The 21,053-nt window shown below is 48.7% G+C and overlaps 1 protein-coding gene across 1 annotated transcript; it reads right to left on the reverse strand.

The window, feature by feature from the left end:
• Positions 1-290: 290 nt before the first annotated feature.
• On the reverse strand, positions 291-14,988 carry FLAD1 (flavin adenine dinucleotide synthetase 1). The gene is made up of 7 exons (XM_081173644.1): positions 13,486-14,988; positions 10,111-10,870; positions 7,586-7,733; positions 5,978-6,076; positions 4,904-5,093; positions 2,340-2,413; positions 291-697 (listed from the first exon to the last, which is right to left on the reverse strand). The coding sequence occupies exons 1-7, from the start codon at positions 13,654-13,656 to the stop codon at positions 562-564; spliced, it is 1,578 nt and encodes a 525-aa protein (XP_081029770.1). The 5' UTR covers positions 13,657-14,988; the 3' UTR covers positions 291-561.
• Between the last annotated feature and the right edge of the window lie 6,065 nt (positions 14,989-21,053).

Consider the following 21,053-nt stretch of genomic DNA (forward strand, 5'->3'; position numbering starts at 1 on the left):
TTTGGTTCCAGCACTTAGCACAGGGATGGTGGCCCCTTCAGATGTTGCCAGACTCCCAAGTCCTATCAGCTCCAGCCGGCATGGCCACAGGTGATGGGAGCTGTGGTTCAGTAACCTAAGATGGCGCCAGGCTCCCTACCCCTGATATGGCAAATTTGGGGGTGTGGGAAGGTCAAAGAAAGGATTCGAGCGCTACTCTTTGGCACCATTGGACCCTGCAGAGCCCCTATCTCACTTCACCTTGCCCGCACCCCACTGTTAAAACACACAGCAGAACATAACCCAAAGAGGCAACTGAAGAACTAGTTTATTCCCAGGGTCTACTGTCCCCTCACATGATGGACGGAACGGTGCTTACAGCCAACTGTCACAAGGACAGGGCTGGCCGATCACATTGTTGGTGTGAGAGCAGCCCCTTGGTGGCCCAGCGGTAGTGGTGGCACCGACGCCATTTTGCCTCGGCCTGGACCAAGCCTTAACCAAGCTAGGCTTCGGGCCTTGTCAGCTCTCCTGCGCTAGCCAGCGGTTGCCGGGGCAACGAGCATCAGGCCTAGCCAGGCTTCAGTGGCGGGAGTTGCGCTCGTCCTCTTCGTTTTCCAGCTCATAGGCCGGCCGGTAGCATTCCTGCCCTGCGGCGTTCGTATAGCGCAGGGCCGGATTCTTCTGTGTGTTACTCATGCTCCCAAGCGAAGTGTAGCTGTCAAGAGGGATCGGCGTGGGGGAGAGAGACAGGACGGATGTAAGCCACAGCAAGCAGGGGTGCTTCGTCTCCAATGTGCCTTAGAACATTTACCGTATTTTTCGCTCTATAAGATGCACTTTTCCCCTCCTAAAAAGTAAGGGGAAATGTGTGTGTGTCTTATGGAGCAAATGCAGACGGGAGGCTCTGCTCAGAGCTCCCTTTAAAGCGCTCCCTTTAAAGAGCTGCGTGGAGCATGTGAGCGGCTCTTGGGGACCTTTCCTCATCAGGGAAAAGCCCTCAAGAGTCGCACACACACTCCGCATGCTCTTTAAAGGGAGCGCGGCTCTTGGGGGAGCCTTAGCCGCACACAGCCTCCACTGGGCAGGGAATGAAGGCTCCCCTTGCCTGGGAGAGTTTGCGCGCGGCCAAGCAAGAAGCCAGGACAGCCAGCCGGATTGTGCACGCGGGTATCCCATAAACCAGGACAGCAAGCAGGATCGTTGCACAGCGATCCCGCTTGCTATCCTGGCTTCTGGGATTCAGAATTTCCCCCCCTTGTTTTCCTCTTCCAAAAACCAGGTGCGTCTTATGGTCTGGTGCGCCTTATAGAGCGAAAAATACGGTGTTTATTTACATTTATTCCCTTGCACAAAATGGTAACAAACTGCTCGATTGTAAAAAACCAACAACCCATGAAATGGTTTGTGGAAAGAATGAAACAATGAGGTAAGAAGAGTGGAAAGCAACTACAGTGGTGCCCCGCAAGACGAATGCCTCGCAAGACGGAAAACTCGCTAGACGAAAGAGTTTTCCGTTTTGGAGGTGCTTCGCAAAACGAATTTCCTATGGGCTTGCTTCGCAAGACAACAATATCTTGCAAGTTCCTGCTGGGTTTTCATCCTTCCCCCCCTTTTTCTAAGCCGCTAAGCCGCTTATCAGCTGATCCGATCAGCAGATAAGCCGCTAATAGCGCTAATCCGCTAATCCTTCAATGGGCTTGCTTCGCAAGACGAAAAAACCGCTAGACGAAGAGAATCACAGAACAGATTCTTTTTGTCTTGCGAGGCACCACTGTATTTAAAATGTTCAAAAGTTAATTGAAATCAACAATTTGCAAAAAAAAACACCCAAAACCCCAGATTAAAACGCATGCCTACATGCCTGGGTAGGCTCGCTTAGGCAAAAATGCGCTGGAAAAGAGTCCAGCAAAGGTGCCTGCCTCAGGCAGGGGGTTCCGAAGTGTAGGTGCTGCCACACTAAAAGATCAATTTCTTACAAATGTGGAACGAGGATTATGTGACACCCCTAATGGTGCCGGTTCTGCAAATCGGAGCGGTTCGGGTGGGCATATATGAAGGTAAGATGATTTCACCAGTAAATCGGTCCCAAGCTGTTAAAAGCTTTATATGCTAATAGTAACACCTTGAATTTGTGGCAAGCAGGGAACCAGCAGAGGCGCTACGTGCTGAAAAGGTCCCGCTCCTGTCAGCAATTGTGCCGCAGCATTAATTAACCACTAATTGCTTTTTCTGGATTAAGCTGCATTCCTGGATCTTATCACACGCAGACCTTGGCTCCCAAATTACCCAGCTGGGGTAGAGTCAATATGTTGGTATTGCTATATTATTGTTATTATTAATTCTCCATCTGTTCTTACCCCTTATCATAAAGAATGCAGTACGGGATGTAGAGCATGCGAAGGAACTTCCATATATCCCGGTATGTCCAGTCCTGGGAAAAGGAGAGCAACGTAATCAGGAGGGATGACACTCCTTCAAATTCCTCTACTCTAGGAAGCCATCCAGCAAATGAAGGCAAGTTTAGACCTATATACCTTCCTAGGCACAGAGGATCAGAGGAGGGCCAGAGGCACGTAATGCGGTTTTTAAGAAAGGCAGGAAAAGGGTTTGCACTCAGAAGGAAAAGAGAAGTCTAACTCGGTTGATGTCTCCTCTAGTGAATAGAATGGATCAGATCAAGCCCCCCCCGCATCTGCGCAATACATTTAAAGTTGTATCATATCACTTTAAAATATCATGGCTTCCCCCAAAGACTCCTGGGTACTGTTGTTTGTTAAGGGTGCCATTAAAGGTAAAGGGACCCCTGACCATTAGGTCCAGTCGTGACTGACTCTGGGGTTGCGGCGCTCATCTCGCTTTATTGGCCGAGGGAGCCGGCGTACAGCTCATGTCATGTGGCCAACATGACTAAGCTGCTTCTAGCAAACCAGAGCAGCGCACAAAACGCCGTTTACCTTCTTGCCGGAGAGGTACCTATTTATCTACTTGCACTTTGACATGCTTTCGAACTGCTAGGTGGGCAAGAGCAGGGACCGAGCAACGGGAGCTCACCCCGTCGCGGGGATTTGAACCGCCGACCTTCTGATCGTCAAATCCTAGGCTCTGTGGTTTAACCCACAGCACCACCTGCATCCCTAAGGGTGCCATTAGGAGACACCTATTCACCTCACGATGGATTAATATCCTACAGCCTTTTAAATGTATTTATGGGATGAGGCAGTATCGTTTCATTTTTTCTGCTTTAACTATTTAGTTCTGTTCTTATATTGTATTTTTATCTTGTGAACAGCCCTGAAATCTTTTGACAAAGGCTGGTGCATTAAACAAACAAACAAACCAGTTACAATTTCCAGAATGGGTTAACGTTCAGTCCCTCTTCCCAGGGAACCCTGGGAATTGTAGTTCTATGAGGGGAGTCTCAGCACCTTTAAGAAACTCCAGTTCCCAGGATTCTTTTGGGGAAGCCATGCCTTTCTCGGGGTATATTTTTATTTACTTTCAATAATACTATGTAGGAACAGAAAAATTAAAAAAAGTATTCAGCATGTTTTGTCATTTTTGAGTCAGAGGCAGTTATCGCAAAGGTTGCAAATGCAATACAGCATATAACAACAGATCAAATAACTATTTATCCCCTACAAGGCAACTGACCCCCCCAATCCTTTTTTGTTAGCAATCCACACATACTGCATTCTCCAGGATAACACTTTAGCAAACCTCTGTTACACATGGGAGACAAGGGAGATAAATAAGGCCAGGAAAATGGTTTAGATGACAAGATACGAAAGGATAAAGGTCATCACCAGTAAGCTCAGTGAACAAGAGAAGAATACTAAAAAAGAAATATAGATGTTAAGAGTTCTGGATTTTTTACATAGCACGAAGGAGGCGAATTGTCTTCCTTATTAGCGCAACTAATAAAAGAGCAGCAAGCTGAAGTAAATTTTCTCTAGCCAGGCCTGCTTTAAGTGCATAGCGCAGATGACATCTGAGAAGCAAGATCTGAAGCCAATGTTTTATAGGGGCTGGAGGGCCGGGATTGGTCCATGGGGTGGGGGTGGGGGTAAACTGATAGGATTCTCCTGCGATGTTGGTACAGCAGCGTAGATGGTGCCCTTGAAGCCCAGAGCTCAATCTGTGGCTGATACCAGGGTGCTTGGTGGCAGTCCGGGGGAGCCACGCCATGAAGCCAGGCTCCCCCCCTTCCACACTCAGACCCTTAGCTGCAATCTCCACCTCCATCATTCAGCCCGGAAAATGAGGTCCAGTGCCGAGGGCCTTCTGGCGGTTCCCTCCCTGCGAGAAGCGAGGTTACAGGGAACCAGGCAGAGGGCCTTCTCGGTGGTGGCGCCCGCCCTGTGGAATGCCCTCCCACCAGATGTCAAAGAGAAGAACAACTACCAGACTTTTAGAAGACATCTGAAGACAGCCCTGTTTAAGGAAGTTTTTAATGTTTGATGTTTTAATGCTTTATTAATTATTATTATTATTATTAATACAGTCATACCTCGTGTTGTGTTTGCTTCAGGTTGTACGTTTTCACGTTATGTCCCACGACTACCAGAAAGGGTTACCTCCAGGTTTCACCGCTCGGGCATGCGCAGACGCGCAAAATGACGCCACGTGCATGCGCAGACGTGGTGAATCGCAACCCATGCAAACGCGGGTTGCATTCTGCTCATGTTGCAAACGGGACTCCGGAACAGATCCTGTTTGCAACCAGAGGTACCATTGTAATAATAATAATAATAATATTTTGTTGGGAGCTGCCCAGAGTGGCAGGTGAAACCCAGTCAGATGAGCGGGCTATAAATAATAAATTTATCATCATCATCTCTGCTTACTGGGCGAGATGCGTCTGAGGAACCCCGACAGACCCACCCAGCCCCTTTTGACATGCCACGGCGCCTTTGCTACATACCAGGAGAGGGTTGACCCGCATATATTGGGGCCAATCGGCATCCGTCATACAGAAGGGCGTCAAGGTGCATGAGTAAGGGTCTGTGCGGCGGGTGCCCATCAACACAGCCTCTAGCTGTGGTTGTTGCGCCTTCAGTTCGCCCAGCGCCTGTTTGATGTTCCCGTGGACATTACACATCTGAAGGTTGTACCTGCGGGAGGTAGAAGAGGGAGTCTCACCTGATGCCAACATTATTTTTTTTGGTGCCGAACAAAGAAGACCTTTTCGTTTGCAACAGATTTAATAACAATGATGGTGATCCCTGGGGACTGCTGCATTTTAGATCTGGGTGGAAACCATAGCTGTCAACTTACAGATTTGAAAATAAGGGACCAGCAGCCTCGAAAATAAGGGATCAGCAGCCAAAATAAGGGATTTTCCGGGCACAGGTATGTTCATCTTCTGAGCCCCTCCAAGCCAAAGGCAGAAAGCCCAGCCAGCAGCCAAACGAAGCCTCAAGCGGTGGTTCCCACAGCGCAGCAACCTGGCAAAGGGGATGCAGCAAGGAAAACCACCGTCACCTCTCCGCTGGGAAGCGCTGAGCAAAGGCGAGTCCCCAGGCAACGTGGCCGATTTGATCGGCACAAGGCATGCAAGCTCCACCCCCCAGTCGTTCTTAGACTCCTTACTGGGTGAGCAACGCAGCCAAGCAACACAGTTGGAGCCTCCCTCCTCCCTGGCCGGCAGGGAGGGAGGGAGGGAGGGAGAGGAGCTGCTTCCTTTGAAACCCGGGAAATTTAAGGGACATCATCAATAAGGGACAGCAGCGGGGCATGGAGCTGGGATAAGGGACTTTCCCGCCAAAGAAGGGACGGTTGACAGCTATGGTGGAAACAGCAAGGAGTCCTGCCGGGATGTTGGGGCCTAAACAAATCCTCCAGAATGCCCGCTTACAGTGCAGTACTCTAGGCGGTACTCAAAATGAAACAAACACAAAATACGGGGATACAACAAATGAAGGTGCCGATCGTTTTGTTTGTTGCCTGTTAAGGGACTTCACACCAGCCCCCCGGAATGAAAGTACAAGTTTCGTACCGCTGGGCTGTGTCTTCGATGAACTCCTCCATCTCGGGAAACGGGGACACGATCCGGATGTAAAGAGCCTGCAGCTTCTCCGACCTCTCCGGACACCGCCTGGGTGGGAAAGAGAGAACACAGGGACCCTTCATTTCAGTGGGAACCAGTTAAGCTGCCTTAAAAGGTAAAGGGACCCCAAACCATTAGGTCCAGTCGTGACCGACTCTGGGGTTGCGGCGCTCATCTTGCTTTATTGGCCGAGGGAGCCGGCATACAGCTTCCGGGTCATGTGGCCAGCATGACTGAGCCACTTCTGGCAAACCAGAGCAGCGCACGGAAATGCCGTTTACCTTCCTGCCGGAGCAGCACCTATTTATCTACTTGCACTTTGACGTGCTTTTGAACTGCTAGGTTGGCAGGAGCAAGGACCGAGCAACGGGAGCTCACCCCGTCACAGGGATTTGAACCGCCGAGCTTCTGATCGGCAAGTCCTAGGCTCTGTGGTTTAACCCACAGCGCCACCCGCGTCCCACACTAAGCTGCCTTATACCAGGTTATTTGTCCCTTTAGGCAAGAATTGCCTTCTCTGACTGGCAGTGCAGCTCTCCAGGGTTCTCAGGCAGAGAAGGGACTTCTTCCCTCTTAGCAGGTAACTGGTTTTATTTTTAACTGGCGATGCAGTGACTGAACCTGGGTCTTCTGCATTCCAAGCAGGTGTTGCGCCAATGAGCTATGTCTGCCCTGCCACCCCAAAGCACCCCATTCCTCATGGGGGCCAGCTTCTGGGAAGTCCACAGGCAAGGAAAGAAAAGGTGCTTTCTCCTTCCCCACTTGCAACTGGCAAACAGGGGTAGACTGCTTCGGAATAAGGAGGTTCTCTTTATGTATCCTTGTTCACAGCTGCTGCCTTTGCAGGCAGAAAAATTCGTGCTGGACAAGCCCTGATTCTGAGGTCCTCAAAATGCCACAAATGAGCACCTGCCCCTCCTGATTTGTATTTTTTGTATTTTATCGTTCTTCCAAGAAACAAATCTGAATTGGGGGAAAGAGGAAGGAAGAAGAAAAATGCAGATAAGCCACTGATGAGGACTAGAAACTTGTGCTGCCTTGTTGAAAAATTCCACAAGTTGGGAAACGACTAAGCTGTGTGATTTGTTATGCAATCAGGGCTAGAAAAGGCTTAAAAAACAACAACCCTTGCCTGGTCCCAATCTAGGTAAAGCTAAAGGGACCCCTGACCATTAGGTCCAGTCGTGACCGACTCTGGGGTTGCAGCGCTCATCTCGCTTTATTGGCCGAGGGAGCCGGCGTACAGCTTCCGGGTCATGTGGCCGGCATGACTAAGCCGCTTCTGGCGAACCAGAGCAGCGCACGGAAACGCCGTTTACCTTCCCACCGGAGAGGTACCTAGTCCTATTTATCTACCTGCGCTTTGAGGTGCTTTCGAACTGCTAGGTTGGCAGGAGCAGAGACCAAGCAACGGGAGCTCACCCCGTCGCGGGGATTCGAACCGCCGACCTTCTGATCAGCAAGTCCTAGGCTCTGTGGTTTAACCCACAGCGCCACCCGCGTCCCAATCTACGGAAGCCCTAATGAGAAATACTGGAAGAAGAGGGTGCAAGGTACCTCTGCACAGCAGCATGGAAGAGGTGAAGCAAGGCTGTGCAGTCCTTCCCCCCATTGAATCCGACACAAAGCTTTGACAGAATGTACTTATCCAAAGCTTCCTCAATGGTCCGAATTGCTGCTGCCACCTTCTGGCCAAGAGGGGAACCTACAGAGTGGTAAAAGCAACTAGGATGAAACAGGGTCTTTAAAATAATAATAAAAAAAAAAATTAAAAACATTATTACTTTTATATATTACATTTATATGCCACCTTTTCCTCCAAGGAGCTACCAAGGTGGTGTGCGTGATTCTGCCCTCCATATTTTATACAGTGGTACCTCGGGTTACATACGCTTTAGGTTACATACGCTTAAGGTTACAGACTCTGCTAACCCAGAAATAGTGCTTCAGGTTAAGAACTTTGCTTCAGGATGAGAACAGAAATCTTGCTCCGGCGGCGCGGCAGCAGCAGGAGGCCCCATTAGCTAAAGTGGTACCTCAGGTTAAGAACAGTTTCAGGTTAAGAACAGATCTCCAGAACAAATTAAGTACTTAACCCGAGGTACCATTGTACTCACAACAACCTTATACGGTACAGTGGTGCCCCGCAAGAAGAATGCCTCGCAAGACGGAAAACTCGATAGACGAAAGAGTTTTCCGTTTTGGAGGTGCTTCGCAAAACGAATTTCCTATGATCCGATCAGCAGATAAGCCGCTAATAGCGCTAATACGCTAATCCTTCAATGGGCTTGCTTCTCAAGACGAAAAAACCGCTAGACGAAGAGAATCACAGAACGGATTCTTTTCGTCTTGCGAGGCACCACTGTAGTTTAAGTTGACAAGACTTGACCATTGGTGAACTTTGACATCATCATTATTATTATTAAATTTCTATACTGCCCTTCAACGGATCATCACAGGGCGCTTTACAATATAAAAACACAAAAATACCATAATAACAAACAGAAACAATACCCTGCCCCACTTTAAAAGGCCATGGGTTGTTTAATGAGCCAAAGGCCTGGGGGAAGAGAAACGTTTTTGCTTGGTGTCTAGAATCATAGAACTGCAGAGTTTGAAGGAATCACAAGGGTTATCGAGTCCAGACCCCTGCGATGCAGGAACCTTTCGCCCAGCGTGAAGCTCGGACCCACGACCCTGAGATTAAGAGTCTCATGTTCTATCAGCCAATTAATGAAGGTGTCAGGCAAGCCTCTCTGGGGAGAGCATTCCACAAATAGGGAGCCACTGCAGAAAAGGCCCCGTTCTCGTGTTGCCCCACCCTCTGGACCTCACATGGAGGAGTCACATGAAGAAGGGCCTCAGAGGATGAATGCAGAGTCCTGGAGTGTTTATATGGAGAGAGTTGCTCCTTGTGGTCCTGAGCCATTCAAGGCTTTATAGGTCAAAACCAGCACTTTGGATTGGGCCTGGAAACTACTTGGCAGCCACTGCAGTCGAGCCAAGATTGAGGTTAAATGCTCAAACCATCTTGCCCTGGTAAGCAACCTGGCCACCAAATTCTGCACCAGCTGAAGTTTCCAAACCGTCTTCAGAAACAGACTTACAGTGGTGCCCCGCAAGACGAATGCCTCGCAAGACGGAAAACTCGCTAGACGAAAGAGTTTTCCGTTTTGGATGTGCTTCGCAAAACGAATCTCCTATGGGCTTGCTTCGCAAGACGACAATGTCTTGCGAGTTCCTGCTGGTTTTTTCCCCTCCCCCCCTTTTTCTAAGCCGCTAAGCCGCTTATCAGCTGATCCGATCAGCAGATAAGCCGCTAAAAGCCGCTAATAGCGCTAGTCCGCTAATCCGTCAATGGGCTTGCTTCGCAAGACGAAAAAACCGCTAGACGAAGAGAATCACAGAATGGATTCTTTTCGTCTTGCGAGGCACCACTGTACGTACAATGCATTCCAGTAATCTAACCTAGAGGTTACCAGAATGTAGGCCACAGAAGTTAGGCTATCTCTATCCCAACAGGGGAGCAGTCGGGTCAGTAGCCGAAACAGATTCTAGGCAACACCCCTCACCACTAGCCATGCTGGCTGGGGGCTGATGGGAGCTGGAGTCTGAAAACATCGCTGAACTACAAATCCCATCATCCCTGACCACAGGCCATGTGGAGCTGATGGGAGTTGGAGTCCAACAACATCTACAGGGGACCACAGGTCCCCCTCACCCCTGCTCTGCCTACTACACCACGCTGCCTCTCCTTTCAGCCCCTGCACAGTCCTGCATTCTTAATCTCATGGTCCTCTATCCCCACAGATCCAGCTGTACGCCAGGCATTATAATGGTACCTCTGGTTGCGAACAGGATCCACTCCAGAGCCCCATTTGCAACATGAGCAGAATGCAACCTGCGTCTCCATGCCGCGATTTGCTGCTTCTGCGCATGCCGTCATTTTGAGCATCTGCGCATGCGCGAGCGGCAAAACCCGGAAGTAACCCTTTCCGGTACTTCCGGGTCGCCGCGGGATGCAACCTGAAAAGATTTAACCCGAAGCGTCTTTAACCCGAGGTATGACTGTGTTCCCCTACCGGATTCTGCTAAGGCATACACGTCCTGGGCTGCCTGTGAGACGGGATCGGCCACTAGGGGCACCACGATCCCCGGCGGCAGGTGCTTCATCAGGAAGGCGACCGCTTCCTCCAGGTCCTCTTCCGAATCGGAGTCCAGAGTGAGCTTGACCCGGAAGTAGTTGCTGGCCCAATCCGGGTAGGAGCCCAGACTCGTGCGACGTCTGAAGTTGGCGTTGGCCCGGTCAAGTATGGGCGCGATGAGGGTCTCTTCGGAGTTGACAAATATCTCCTGCGAGCAGAAGTGGGTCTTCTCGTTGCGGAAGAGGTGGCCGAGACCATCCAGCGCTCGCTTCATCAGCGACGGGATGCCTGGGAAAACGTAGACGTTCCGGACGCTGATGAGCGGGTAGGGGAAGCGGCGGCCCGTCTTCTCGTCCTCGCCGTAGTTGAGCAGCGACGAAGCGGGGATCCGGGCCAGCTTCATCTCGGGGCAGTCGGCCCCCGTCTTGCCAAAAAACCTCTTCACCAGCTCCACCATCTCTGGGTGGGCAACGACCTTCTCTCCGAAAGCCTGGGCGACCGCCTCGAAAGTCACGTCGTCATGTGTGGGGCCAATCCCACCCGAGGTCAGGACGTAGGTGAACTTGCTGGAGAACGACGAGACTTCGTCGGCGATGGCAGCCACGTCGTCAGGAACTACAGAAATCTTGGCCACCTTCACACCCAGCGAGCGAAGCCTCTTGCACATGAAGAAGGAATTTGTGTCTTGGGTGTAGCCCTGCCGAAACAAGAGCGCTGTCAGTGTGAAGAGGTCTGCTACAAATATTGCCAAATCCTGCATCCTATTACATATTTCACTTAATAATCCACACTGGATTACGGCAATCCAATCTGCGTGGGGCTGCCCTTGAGGATGACTCAGGAACTTCAACCGGTCCAAAATGCAGAGGCCGGATTATTAATTTATTTCATAATATTTGTATACCGCTTGATTGCAGAATACCTCACAGCGGTTTACAAAAAGAACAATAGGATACAGTTGAGTGATTGGATAAAACTATGGAATGAAGGTTTAAAATTTACTGCATGTAATGCATTAAAAGAAAATGTGATGAAAATGATGTATAGATGGTATATTACACCAGTGAAGTTAGCAAAAATGTATAAAGTTAGTAATAAATGTTGGAAATGTAAGGAAAAAGAGGGAATATTTTATCACATGTGGTGGGAATTTAAAAAGGTGAAATGCTTCTGGGAGATGATATATAACGAGTTGAAAAAAATGTTGAAATATACATTTATAAAGAAACCAGAAGCATTTCTCCTGGGTATTGTTGGAAATGATATAAATAGAAAGGAATATAAGCTTTTTCTATATGCAGTAATGGAAGCAAGAATATTATCGGCCCAAAAATGGAAGCAAGAAGAATTACCAATGAGGGAAGAATGGAGGATGAAATTAATGGACTATGCGGAACTTGACAAACTAACAGGAAGGATCCGAAACCGGTGGGACCAGAAATTTACCAAAAACTGGAGTAAATTTACGGATTATTTGAAAAGTATTTGTGACGATCAGACGACGTTTGTAGGTTTACAAGAAGTTCTGTGAGGAATAATATTAGAAATATTGTAAAAATGGAAAAGGAGAAATGCTATGTTAAGAATGTAAAAGCAATATTAAGTTAGGAAATGCATAAGAAGTGATTAAGATGGAGGATTATCAGAGGTGTTGAGGGAAGTCCAAATAAGACTGTATTTGTGATAAATTGTGTTGTATGTTTTATAATTTTGTATGACAAAAACCAATAAAAATATTTATATATAAAAAGGAAAGAACAATAGGATTATTGGTTAAAAACAAATAAACATGTAGTGGTGAGGGGGTATCTTGTAGCTTTTTTCCTGTTCCTTTTTTCTTCAGTTTCTTTCTTTTAGTTCCTGTAATTAGTTTGTTTTTTTATAGTATTGTGAAAACTTCATTAACCACCACCCCAAATAAAACATTAAAAAAATTAAAACCACCAAAATACCCCCCCAAATGCATCATAAAAATATCTAGGTAGGCTTGTCTAAACAAAAATGTTTTTAGCTGGTGCTGAAAAGGAGACAGTGAAGACGCCTGCCCGATGTCAATAGGCAGGGAGTTCTAATTTAGCTCTTGGTTTTGTTCCGCTTTGGTTTTTGTTATCTTCCTTAAGCCTCTGGGCTAGGGAGGAGTCTGCATGCAGATGAAGGAGAGGGTGGTTGATGAAGGACCCTGCGTGAGAGGCAGAGAAGGGAAGATCTCCCAGGTGAGAGCTGGAAAGGTCTCGCCTCTTTGTATGTGGGACAAGAGTTAAGATCTTCCTTTGAGAGAGGACTTTGCATTCTTCTTTTCCTTCCTTTTGTTTAGCTTCATTTTGTTTTTAATTGTATTATGAAAACTCTTAATGAAATCTCATAAAAACAAAAGATCGATTTAGATTACCGGCTAGGGTTCCATGTAGATCATATAGACCAGGGGTCAGCAAACTTACCGCACCTTGGGCCGGTGTTTCCAGCGTCAACTGCGCGGTGGGCCAGAGGGTGGGGGAGCGCGTGCCCATATGTGTGCGCACACGCTATTTCCGGCGCACTTCCAAGTCGGAGGAGCACCGGAAATAGCTTGTGCACATGTGCACGGGCCTACTCCGACCCGGATGGGCAATGGAAATAAGCTTGCGCATGCGCACATAACGCTTGCGCATAAGCTATTTCCAGTGCTCCTCCGACCCGGAAGTGGGCAGCCGTGCAGCGGAGCGCTAGTAAGAGGGGGCGGCAGGGGTTGCTGCAGGCCGGATAAACGAGTCCCTTGGGCCTTATCCAGCCCACGGACCTTAGTTTGGGGACCCCTGATATAGACTAAATTGCATTGGCTCTCGCAGGAAGGAGGATGGGGACAAACCTAGAATCCAGCTCCGCCTATTACAGTGGTGTCCCGCAAGACAAATGCCTCGCAAGACGGAAAACTCGCTAGACGAAAGAGTTTTCCGTTTTGGAGGTGCTTCGCAAAACGAATCTCCTATGGGCTTGCTTCGCAAGACGAAAATGTCTTGCGAGTTCCTGCGGGTTTTTTTCCCTCCCCCCCTTTTTCTAAGCCGCTAAGCCGCTTATCAGCTGATCCGATAAGCCGCTAAAAGCCGCTAATAGCGCTAATCCGCTAATCCGTCAATGGGCTTGCTTCGCAAGACGAGAAAACCGCTAGACGAAGAGAATCACAGAACGGATTCTTTTCGTCTTGCGAGGCACCACTGTACTGCCTCTGGCTCTGCCTACTGTTGCCCTCTCTGCCTCCAGCCCCCAATGGGCATCACCAACTGCCACTGCGTCTAAGACAAGGGCCATTGCCACACCTTCCCACAGCTCACGCACCTTTAGAATCTCGTCCCCGATAACTATGATCCCAGCTGTCACAGTGCCATCCGAGGTTCCCTCACTGGTTCCGGGAGCGGCGGTGCTGCTCTGTGCTGCCATGGCTCGGAGATACCCGCTCTGCCGTCCTGTGTGCAGAATGCCCTGGCACAGCCGGAGGTTCCAGCGCATCACTGCCAGGGCTCAGCAGGGTGCAGGGGGGCCCACATGGCAAAGCTGGGAGGCTGGCACGAACTAAAAGTTGGAAACAAGCAAGATCACAAAGTAGGATTCCCTGTTTACCTCTCCTTGCGATGGAACACGCCTTGTAAGGCCTCGTATGTTTGAAGCCACCCAGACAGAAGAGGGGAGACTTGGGCCAGCTCGCTTGGTCACCTGCGTGGGGTTCCTTCTCGCCTACGGTGACCAAACTACGGCTAAATGCAAAGCTGCCACCAGATTCTATGAAACAGCACTGAGTTAGAATTAATAAACAGTGAGAATGAGCACTGAAATGTCCACAGGTTATGGCTCTGTACACATTAAGGCACATTCAAAGTACATTCTGTCCCTTAAATAATTCTGGGTACCGTTTCCCTGCCCCAGCAACCCTTAACAAACTACAGTGCCCAGAATTCTTTGCGAGAGGGGTATGTGCTTTGAATGTGTTTTAAAAGTATAGTCCCCTGGTGTAGGGGTCCCCAACCTTTTCTTTTGGGGGGAGTTCCACAGGCACATTTGGAAACCTGAGAGACTGCAACAGGCCCCACAAAATACCCATTTCACAGAAGAGACACTGACGATGCTCAGAAAGGTCCTCTCCAAAACAGGCAAAACATCCTCCATGCCCCCAAACAAACAAGACACATGGATAAAAGGCAGGTAACATCCCTTCCCAAAATGAGGGAAGCTCCCCTCCGTGGTGCTGGCTGCAGCTGATAGGAGTGCGGTCCTAAACACCTGGAAGCTTTCAGGTTGGTGAAGTCAGAGCTACACTTGCCCTTCCCTCTCAAGGGATTCAGGAATCCAAGCTGCCCAGCCAAGCTACATAGCAGAGGCACCTGCTCCTTCCTCCCTGCTTTGGGCCTAGAATCCAGGGGTCTTGAGGATGGGTGCCAACTGGTCAGAAAAGGAAGGAAAACACCCTAACCTCAACCACTTGAGCAACATTAGCGAAGTTTTGATGCACATATTATTACTATTATCAAATTTACTAGTCGCTTGTTCCTACAAGGTCTTCAAGCGACTTGCATTTAAAAAAATAAGCAAAAATGCATCAAGCCATTAAAAAGTCGCATAAAACATTAACATCCTCATAAAACACCTACACGCACACACAAATGAAAGACCCCTGCTACCCCTATTGATTGCAATATGTTAAAATCAATATATATGTGTGTAAATAAATGAAAACAAGTATTACATTATCTACAATGGTACTTCCCAAACTTACAATAATTGGGTTTGAAAATTTAGTTTTACTGGCATGCCCCTTCTTGGAAGATAATTTGGGGGGAGTTTTAATAATACTATTATATATATATATATATATATATATATATATATATATATATATATGTCATATACCATTTGAAACCCTTTCCTGTACCCCCTGGGGTATGCGTACCACACTTTGGGAAACGCTGGTCTACAATATTCTTTGAGAGGGAAGGGCAAGATAATAATAAGAATGACCTGTATTTATATGAGTAACCACTGAAAATATCCATAAAAAAGCAACTGTACCAAAAAAATTGTTGTGAAAATAAGAAATATTTGGGGGTGGGGGTGCCAAATTTTGTCCTCGCTCAGGGCGCCCATCTTACCAAACTCTGCCCCAATATATATTGGTAGATCAGTGAAAATAAGCATTGTGTTGTAAAGAATATTGCCGTATTATTATTATTATTATTATTGATAACCCACTCTGGGACTTCATTGTGAAAGGCAGGTAAGAAATCTAAATAAAAATTAAAATTAATAAAACTACATAATAAAATCAACAATAATAGGTGAAGACGTGGCTGTCACGGGAGATAAACAAAACCCTTTGCTGCGGGTCCAGCTGCTCTTAAAAGGCACAGCTTCAGGGGCCAGTGCGGAAGTTGGCAACCTTCAGTCCATTCCAATGTTACTTGATTTCTGCTCTGACCCTGTTTTGGGTCCCCTGGGAGGAAAAGCACTCTGCACGTGGCCAGAGTTACTCTCCTTCGCATCCTTCAGGACACAGAGGGGGAGGGGATGGCCCTGAAAACACCTCGTGGGACGGAGCCTCGCGAAGCCCCCCCCCAACTCATATTCAAAGCAGCCTCCCCTCCCTCGCTCTTCCTACTCACCTCCCGTCTCAGATCAAAGCTCACCGAATCTCCCCGCCCGCCTCTTATCCATTGGCCGCTCCGTCGACGTCGCCCCGCCTCCTCCCCTCCCATTGGACAGCAGGAAAAGGGGCGGGGGAAAAGAACGGCCTGTGGAAAGACACCGATTGGCCAGAAGCTTCGTCTCGTAGCAAGCCTACTAGAAGGAAGATGGAGAATGAGCAAGAGACCCTTGGGGAGGGAGGGGGGACTACGATTCCCATCGTGCTTTGCGGCATTCACCTACGTTCGAGGGTGTCTTTGAAAGGCAGGAGGGAGGTTGGGGCTCTTAGGGCGAGAGATAGCTAAAAGTAAGGAGATGAAATGAAGGATGATAATGAAAATAATATTAATACACTACAGATCATCATCAATCTAGGAAGGTGTATCAGCAGACAAGGTTGGCAGATGTATGGAAAATATTTGGGAAGGGGAGTCAGAAAAGGGGGAGGAGGGAGAGACTAAATCTCTCAATGTTGAACTCAAGTTCAATAAGGCTTGAGTATGCTCAGTGGTTAGGGACACGGGTGGCAATGTGGGTTAAACCACAGAGCCTAGGGTGGTTCGATTCCCCGTGAAGGAGTGAGCTCCCATTGCTCTGTCCCTGCTCCTGCCAACCTAGCAGTTCGAAAGCACGCCAGTGCAAGTAGATAAATAGGTACCGCTCTGGCGGGAAGGTAAACGGCGTTTTCGTGCGCTGCTCTGGTTCGCTAGAAGTGCCTTAGTCATGCTGGCCACATGACCCGGAAGCTGTACGCCGGCTCCCTCGGCCAATAACGTGAGATGAGCGCCGCAACCTCAGAGTCATCTGCGACTGGACCTAGTGGTCAGGGGTCCCTTTACCTATGTTCAGTGGCTACAGAATTGTAGAGCTGGAATGGACCATGACAGTCATCTAGTCCAACCCCCTGCAATGCAGGAATCGTCTTTGCCTAACGTGGGGCTCGAACCCACAACGCTGAGATTAAAAGTAACATGCTCTTACCAACTGAGCTATCCACAAAATTTGGTGGAGATGGAATGCAGTGACTGAGCACACTGTACAGAATCACTTCATGCTGCCATCTTAAATATATATATATATATAAATCCTCCATAGCAGCAGTTTTCAAATTCTGTTGGGAAGAAAGGCTATCTTACAGATTGCTTGGGACTACCAGTTTTCCCTTGCAAGGTGCGAGGTGTGTTTCTAGGGCACAGTTGCAGTCAGCGTAGGCCAGTGATGAATCCCAACCAGTTTATCCAGTAAAATGAGTTTGTACCCTGCTCCCAGAATCCACTGCATGTGATCAGCACTTCCTCAGCAGATGTTGACTTGGAAAATATTTCCTCAAAGGAGGAGAAAGTTGTGAAACATCAGCTTGTCACTATGCACACACACACACACACACACACACATTAGAAAAGTACTACAGTGAGAGTTTTCAGATGTCCCTTTCATGACTCATGATGTGAATTCACCCTGGCAGACTTCTTTTGTGTGTGTGTGTGTGGACTCTCGTCATGGTACAAAATGTTTTTGAGTGCTTGTGTTTCTTCTTAGTAATGATGCCCAAGCCAGGACCTGTCAGTCAGTTCAGCTGCTATAGTGCATGTTAAAAATTAGACTATGCTTCGAAACCGTTAAAGTTCTGCTTGTGCGATAGCCTACTTTGAGATCTGGGTGGACCAGGGTTTTTATATCTCAAAGAAATCCTGCTCATAAAAATTCTCCAAAACGCTGCAGCACTGCTTGTGTTTGCACACAAAGCTACGCCAAGGTTTGCTTTAACCATGGTTTACTCAGCAAGCCATTACTCATATTGCAGAGAACCCACGGTTTGTTTCTCCAAAGCTTTGTTTGTTTTCCAGCTTCTGTTGCTTCTGTAGGTCAGCAAACATGTGGTGGGGTGGCAAAAGAAGCCATGGTCAAGCAAGCATGTTAGGATTGGCCCTAACAACACACCATGGCGAAAACAAACTGTTTCCTAAGCCAAGGAGATCATGACATCACATCAGTTTGCTGCCAGTAAACAAACCATTGTTAGTTTGTTGGGCCCAGACGACCTATGCTTTGGTTGAGCAAATCATCACTTTGAATTGGGTGTAAACCAGACAACTATCTTCCTGCCTCTTAATTCTCACTACAACCTCTTGAGTCAAGTTGGTGGAGCCTCCAGATGCCGTTGAGCTATAGTTTTCATTGCCCGAAGCCATTGCCCATGATTGCTAGGGCTGATGGGAGTTGTATTTCAGCAACACCCAGAGGCTAACGCTTGCCCACTCTTATATTAAAGGCTGTTGCAATGGTTCTTCTGTCAATTAGGGTGCTTGCTGCCCAATTCTAAGCTTACAAAAAAAATAATAAAAAAAATCCAGGTGGACTTTAGGACATTTTGCATTTGAGCTGGAATAAAAATAATTCCATTTTTCTCTCCTGAATGCTCTCGCCTGTTCTGATGCCCTTGGGACACAAGATAGGTTCAAATTTTAAAAAGCTGTAGGTGAGGCAACTAATTCACTGTTTCACCAGTATATCTGAAGGAGCGTCTCCACCCACATTGTTCTACCCGGACACTGAGGTCCAGCACCGAGGGCCTTCTGGTGGTTCCCTCACTGCGAGAGGCCAAGTTACAGGGAACCAGGCAGAGAGCCTTCTCGGTAGTGGCGCCCTCCCTGTGGAACACCCTCCCACCAGATGTCAAAGAGAACAACAACTACCAGACTTTTAGAAGACATCTGAAGGCAGCCCTGTTCAGGGAAGTTTTTAATGTTTGATGTTTTATCGTGTTATAATATTCTGTTGGGAGCCGCCCAGAGTGGCTGGGGAAGCCCAGCCAGATGGGCGGGGTATAAATAATAAATTATTATTATTATTATTATTATTATTATTATTATTATTATTATTATTATTATTATTATAGCTGTTAGGTTGAAAAAGCTACCCTACCCTTGTACTAAAGGCAACTTTCAGGGGGCCAGTGGTGGGTGTGGCCAGAGGCAAAAATGGGCGGAGCAACAGGCATGACACTTACCTTTGTATGGTTGAGTATGTTCCAGCCACACTGACGACAGAGGTTTCAACACATACAGAGCTTTGTGTCCACACATCCAGGCAAGGAACAGGCATTAGCAGAGGATACATTCCAGCCAGGCAAAAAGCACTCAAGGAGAGCACAGGGTAGGGTCAGTAAGGCGTGTGGATAGTGGAAGTCTTGAGGGACAGGCAGAAAGGACTGGAGGGCTGCAATCCACCCCCAGGCAGGAGGTTCCCCTAACCTTAACCCATTCCTTCGTTTGTTTATGCTAGCAGCTTTGCCAAGTCTTTCCCCAGAGGTGGAAGTTGCTTCTTTAAGAGGGGAAAAATACTGTGCAACTGAATGCACATGAGCCAGCCCCCACTTGTTCCTATGCCCACTTAAGTATTAAGGAGAGGCAATGGGATGCCTAGAGAGGCAGCTAGGTCCTTTCTTGATGCGTAAAGTTTGTTTGTTTTAAGAGACAGTTGCATTTCTGCAGAAAGGCCTCAGAAAGAGAAGCTGTAACACACATTGCAAAGATGTCTGCAAACGTGACATCAGCCCTGCTATGTGGAAATTCCTTGCAGATGACCACGGTGCCTGGAGACAGACAGTCACGCCATTTTTGCATAGCAGTGATCAGAGGAGGAATGACTGCTGGGAGGAGCGCAAAGAGTAGAAACGCCGTGATGCATGTGCAGCAGCACAACCAGATGCCTTCATCTGCCCCACCTGCAGCAAAACATGTCTCTCCCATATCGGCCTCTACAGCCACAGCAGGTGCTGCAACTTTCCAACAGTTTGACATCACTTCCAAAGGCATACTCCTCCACTATCTCCCGAGACAGATGGATACCAACAACATGCACAAGCTCATCTGCAGCTTATTTTTAAAATACTTCTAGCTCAGCTTTGTAAATAAATCCATAAAGGTTACCGTATTTTTCGCCCTATAAGACGCACTTTTCCCCCTCCAAAAATGAAGGGGAAATCTGGGTGCGTCCTATGGGGCGAATGCAGGCTTTCGCTGAAGCCTGGAGAGCGAGAGGGGTCCGTGCGCACCGACCCCTCTCGCTCTCCAGGCTTCAGAAAGCTATCCCAAGTCTTGCAACCCCGGGGGGATGTCCCGCGGGCTCGCAAGGCTTCCGGGCAGCAGCCTGCACCCAAAAGCTGGGGACAGCGGGGAGGCGCAGAGCCGCCACCCCGCTATTCCCCGACCTGAACTGGAGGCTGGCGGGGGGAGAAGCAAGCCTGCTTCTCCCCCCGCCAGCCCCACAAGCTTGGGGGATAGGGGGATGGCGGAGCGCCGCCATCCCGCTATTCCCCGACCTGATCTGGAGGCTGGGGGGGGGGGAGAGAAGCAAGCCTGCTTCTCCCCCCCGCCAGCCCCACAAGCTCGGGGGATAGGGGGATGGCGAAGCGCCGCCATCCCGCTATTCCCCGACCTGATCTGGAGGCTGGGGGGGGGGGAGAAGCAAGCCTGCTTCTCCCCCCCCCTGCCAGCCCCACAAGCTCGGGGGATAGGGGGATGGCGGAGCGCCGCCATCCCGCTATTCCCTGACCTGATCTGGAGGCTGGCGGGGGGAGAAGCAAGCCTGCTTCTCCCCCCGCCAGCCCCACAAGCTCGCGGGATAGCGAGCCAAGCTGTCCCTGAAGGCAGAAGAGGGAGACGGAGCACTCCATCTCCCTCTTCTAGCTTGGGATGGTTGCGCAAAGCCTCTGCAGGGCAGCACAGTGCGCTGCCCCACAGAGGCTTGGGAGGCTGTCCCTGAAGGCAGAAGAGGGAGACGAAGTGCTCTGTCTCCCTCTTCTAGCTTGGGGATGGCTGTGCAAACCTGGGGGGAAATCAATTTTTTTCCTTTGATTCCCCCCCCCCCCACCAAAAATAGGTGCGTCCTATGGGCCGGTGCGTCTTATAGGGCGAAAAATACGGTACTTACCAGCAGAAATAAAATAATTTAGTAGCCTGCTAAGAGGTTTGTTGTTAGCATTGTTATGGTGACCATGGAGGAGGTGCTGCCCCTGGAGGCATAGAAATAACCACTGATTGGATAAAATATAGATATCTACCTAGCACACTGGCAGATCTTCCCCTTCTCTGCCTGTCCATTCACTTGTCTGCATGCAATTCCATGCACTGTTTGCACATCAGCTGTTAATACAAAGCTGTTCAAGCCACATTTGAGAGTACAGCAACCAGAAGGTTTGAGGGAGTCTATGAAATAAGCAAAAAGGA

Source organism: Podarcis bocagei (assembly GCF_964188305.1).
Source record: "Podarcis bocagei genome assembly, chromosome: 16".
Classification (NCBI taxonomy): domain Eukaryota; kingdom Metazoa; phylum Chordata; class Lepidosauria; order Squamata; family Lacertidae; genus Podarcis; species Podarcis bocagei.

What these genes read in the sequence shown, in the direction of transcription:
- FLAD1 (XM_081173644.1), bottom strand. Translation starts at nt 13,656, where the DNA reads ATGCGCTGGAACCTCCGGCTGTGCCAGGGCATTCTGCACACAGGACGG. An exon ending in TCGGGGACGAGATTCTAAAG is followed by an intron (nt 10,871 to 13,485) that starts GTGCGTGAGCTG and finishes TTGTTTCGGCAG; the next exon opens with GGCTACACCCAAGACACAAA. An exon ending in TGCGGGTCAACCCTCTCCTG is followed by an intron (nt 2,414 to 4,903) that starts GTATGTAGCAAA and finishes TCCTTTTCCCAG; the next exon opens with GACTGGACATACCGGGATAT.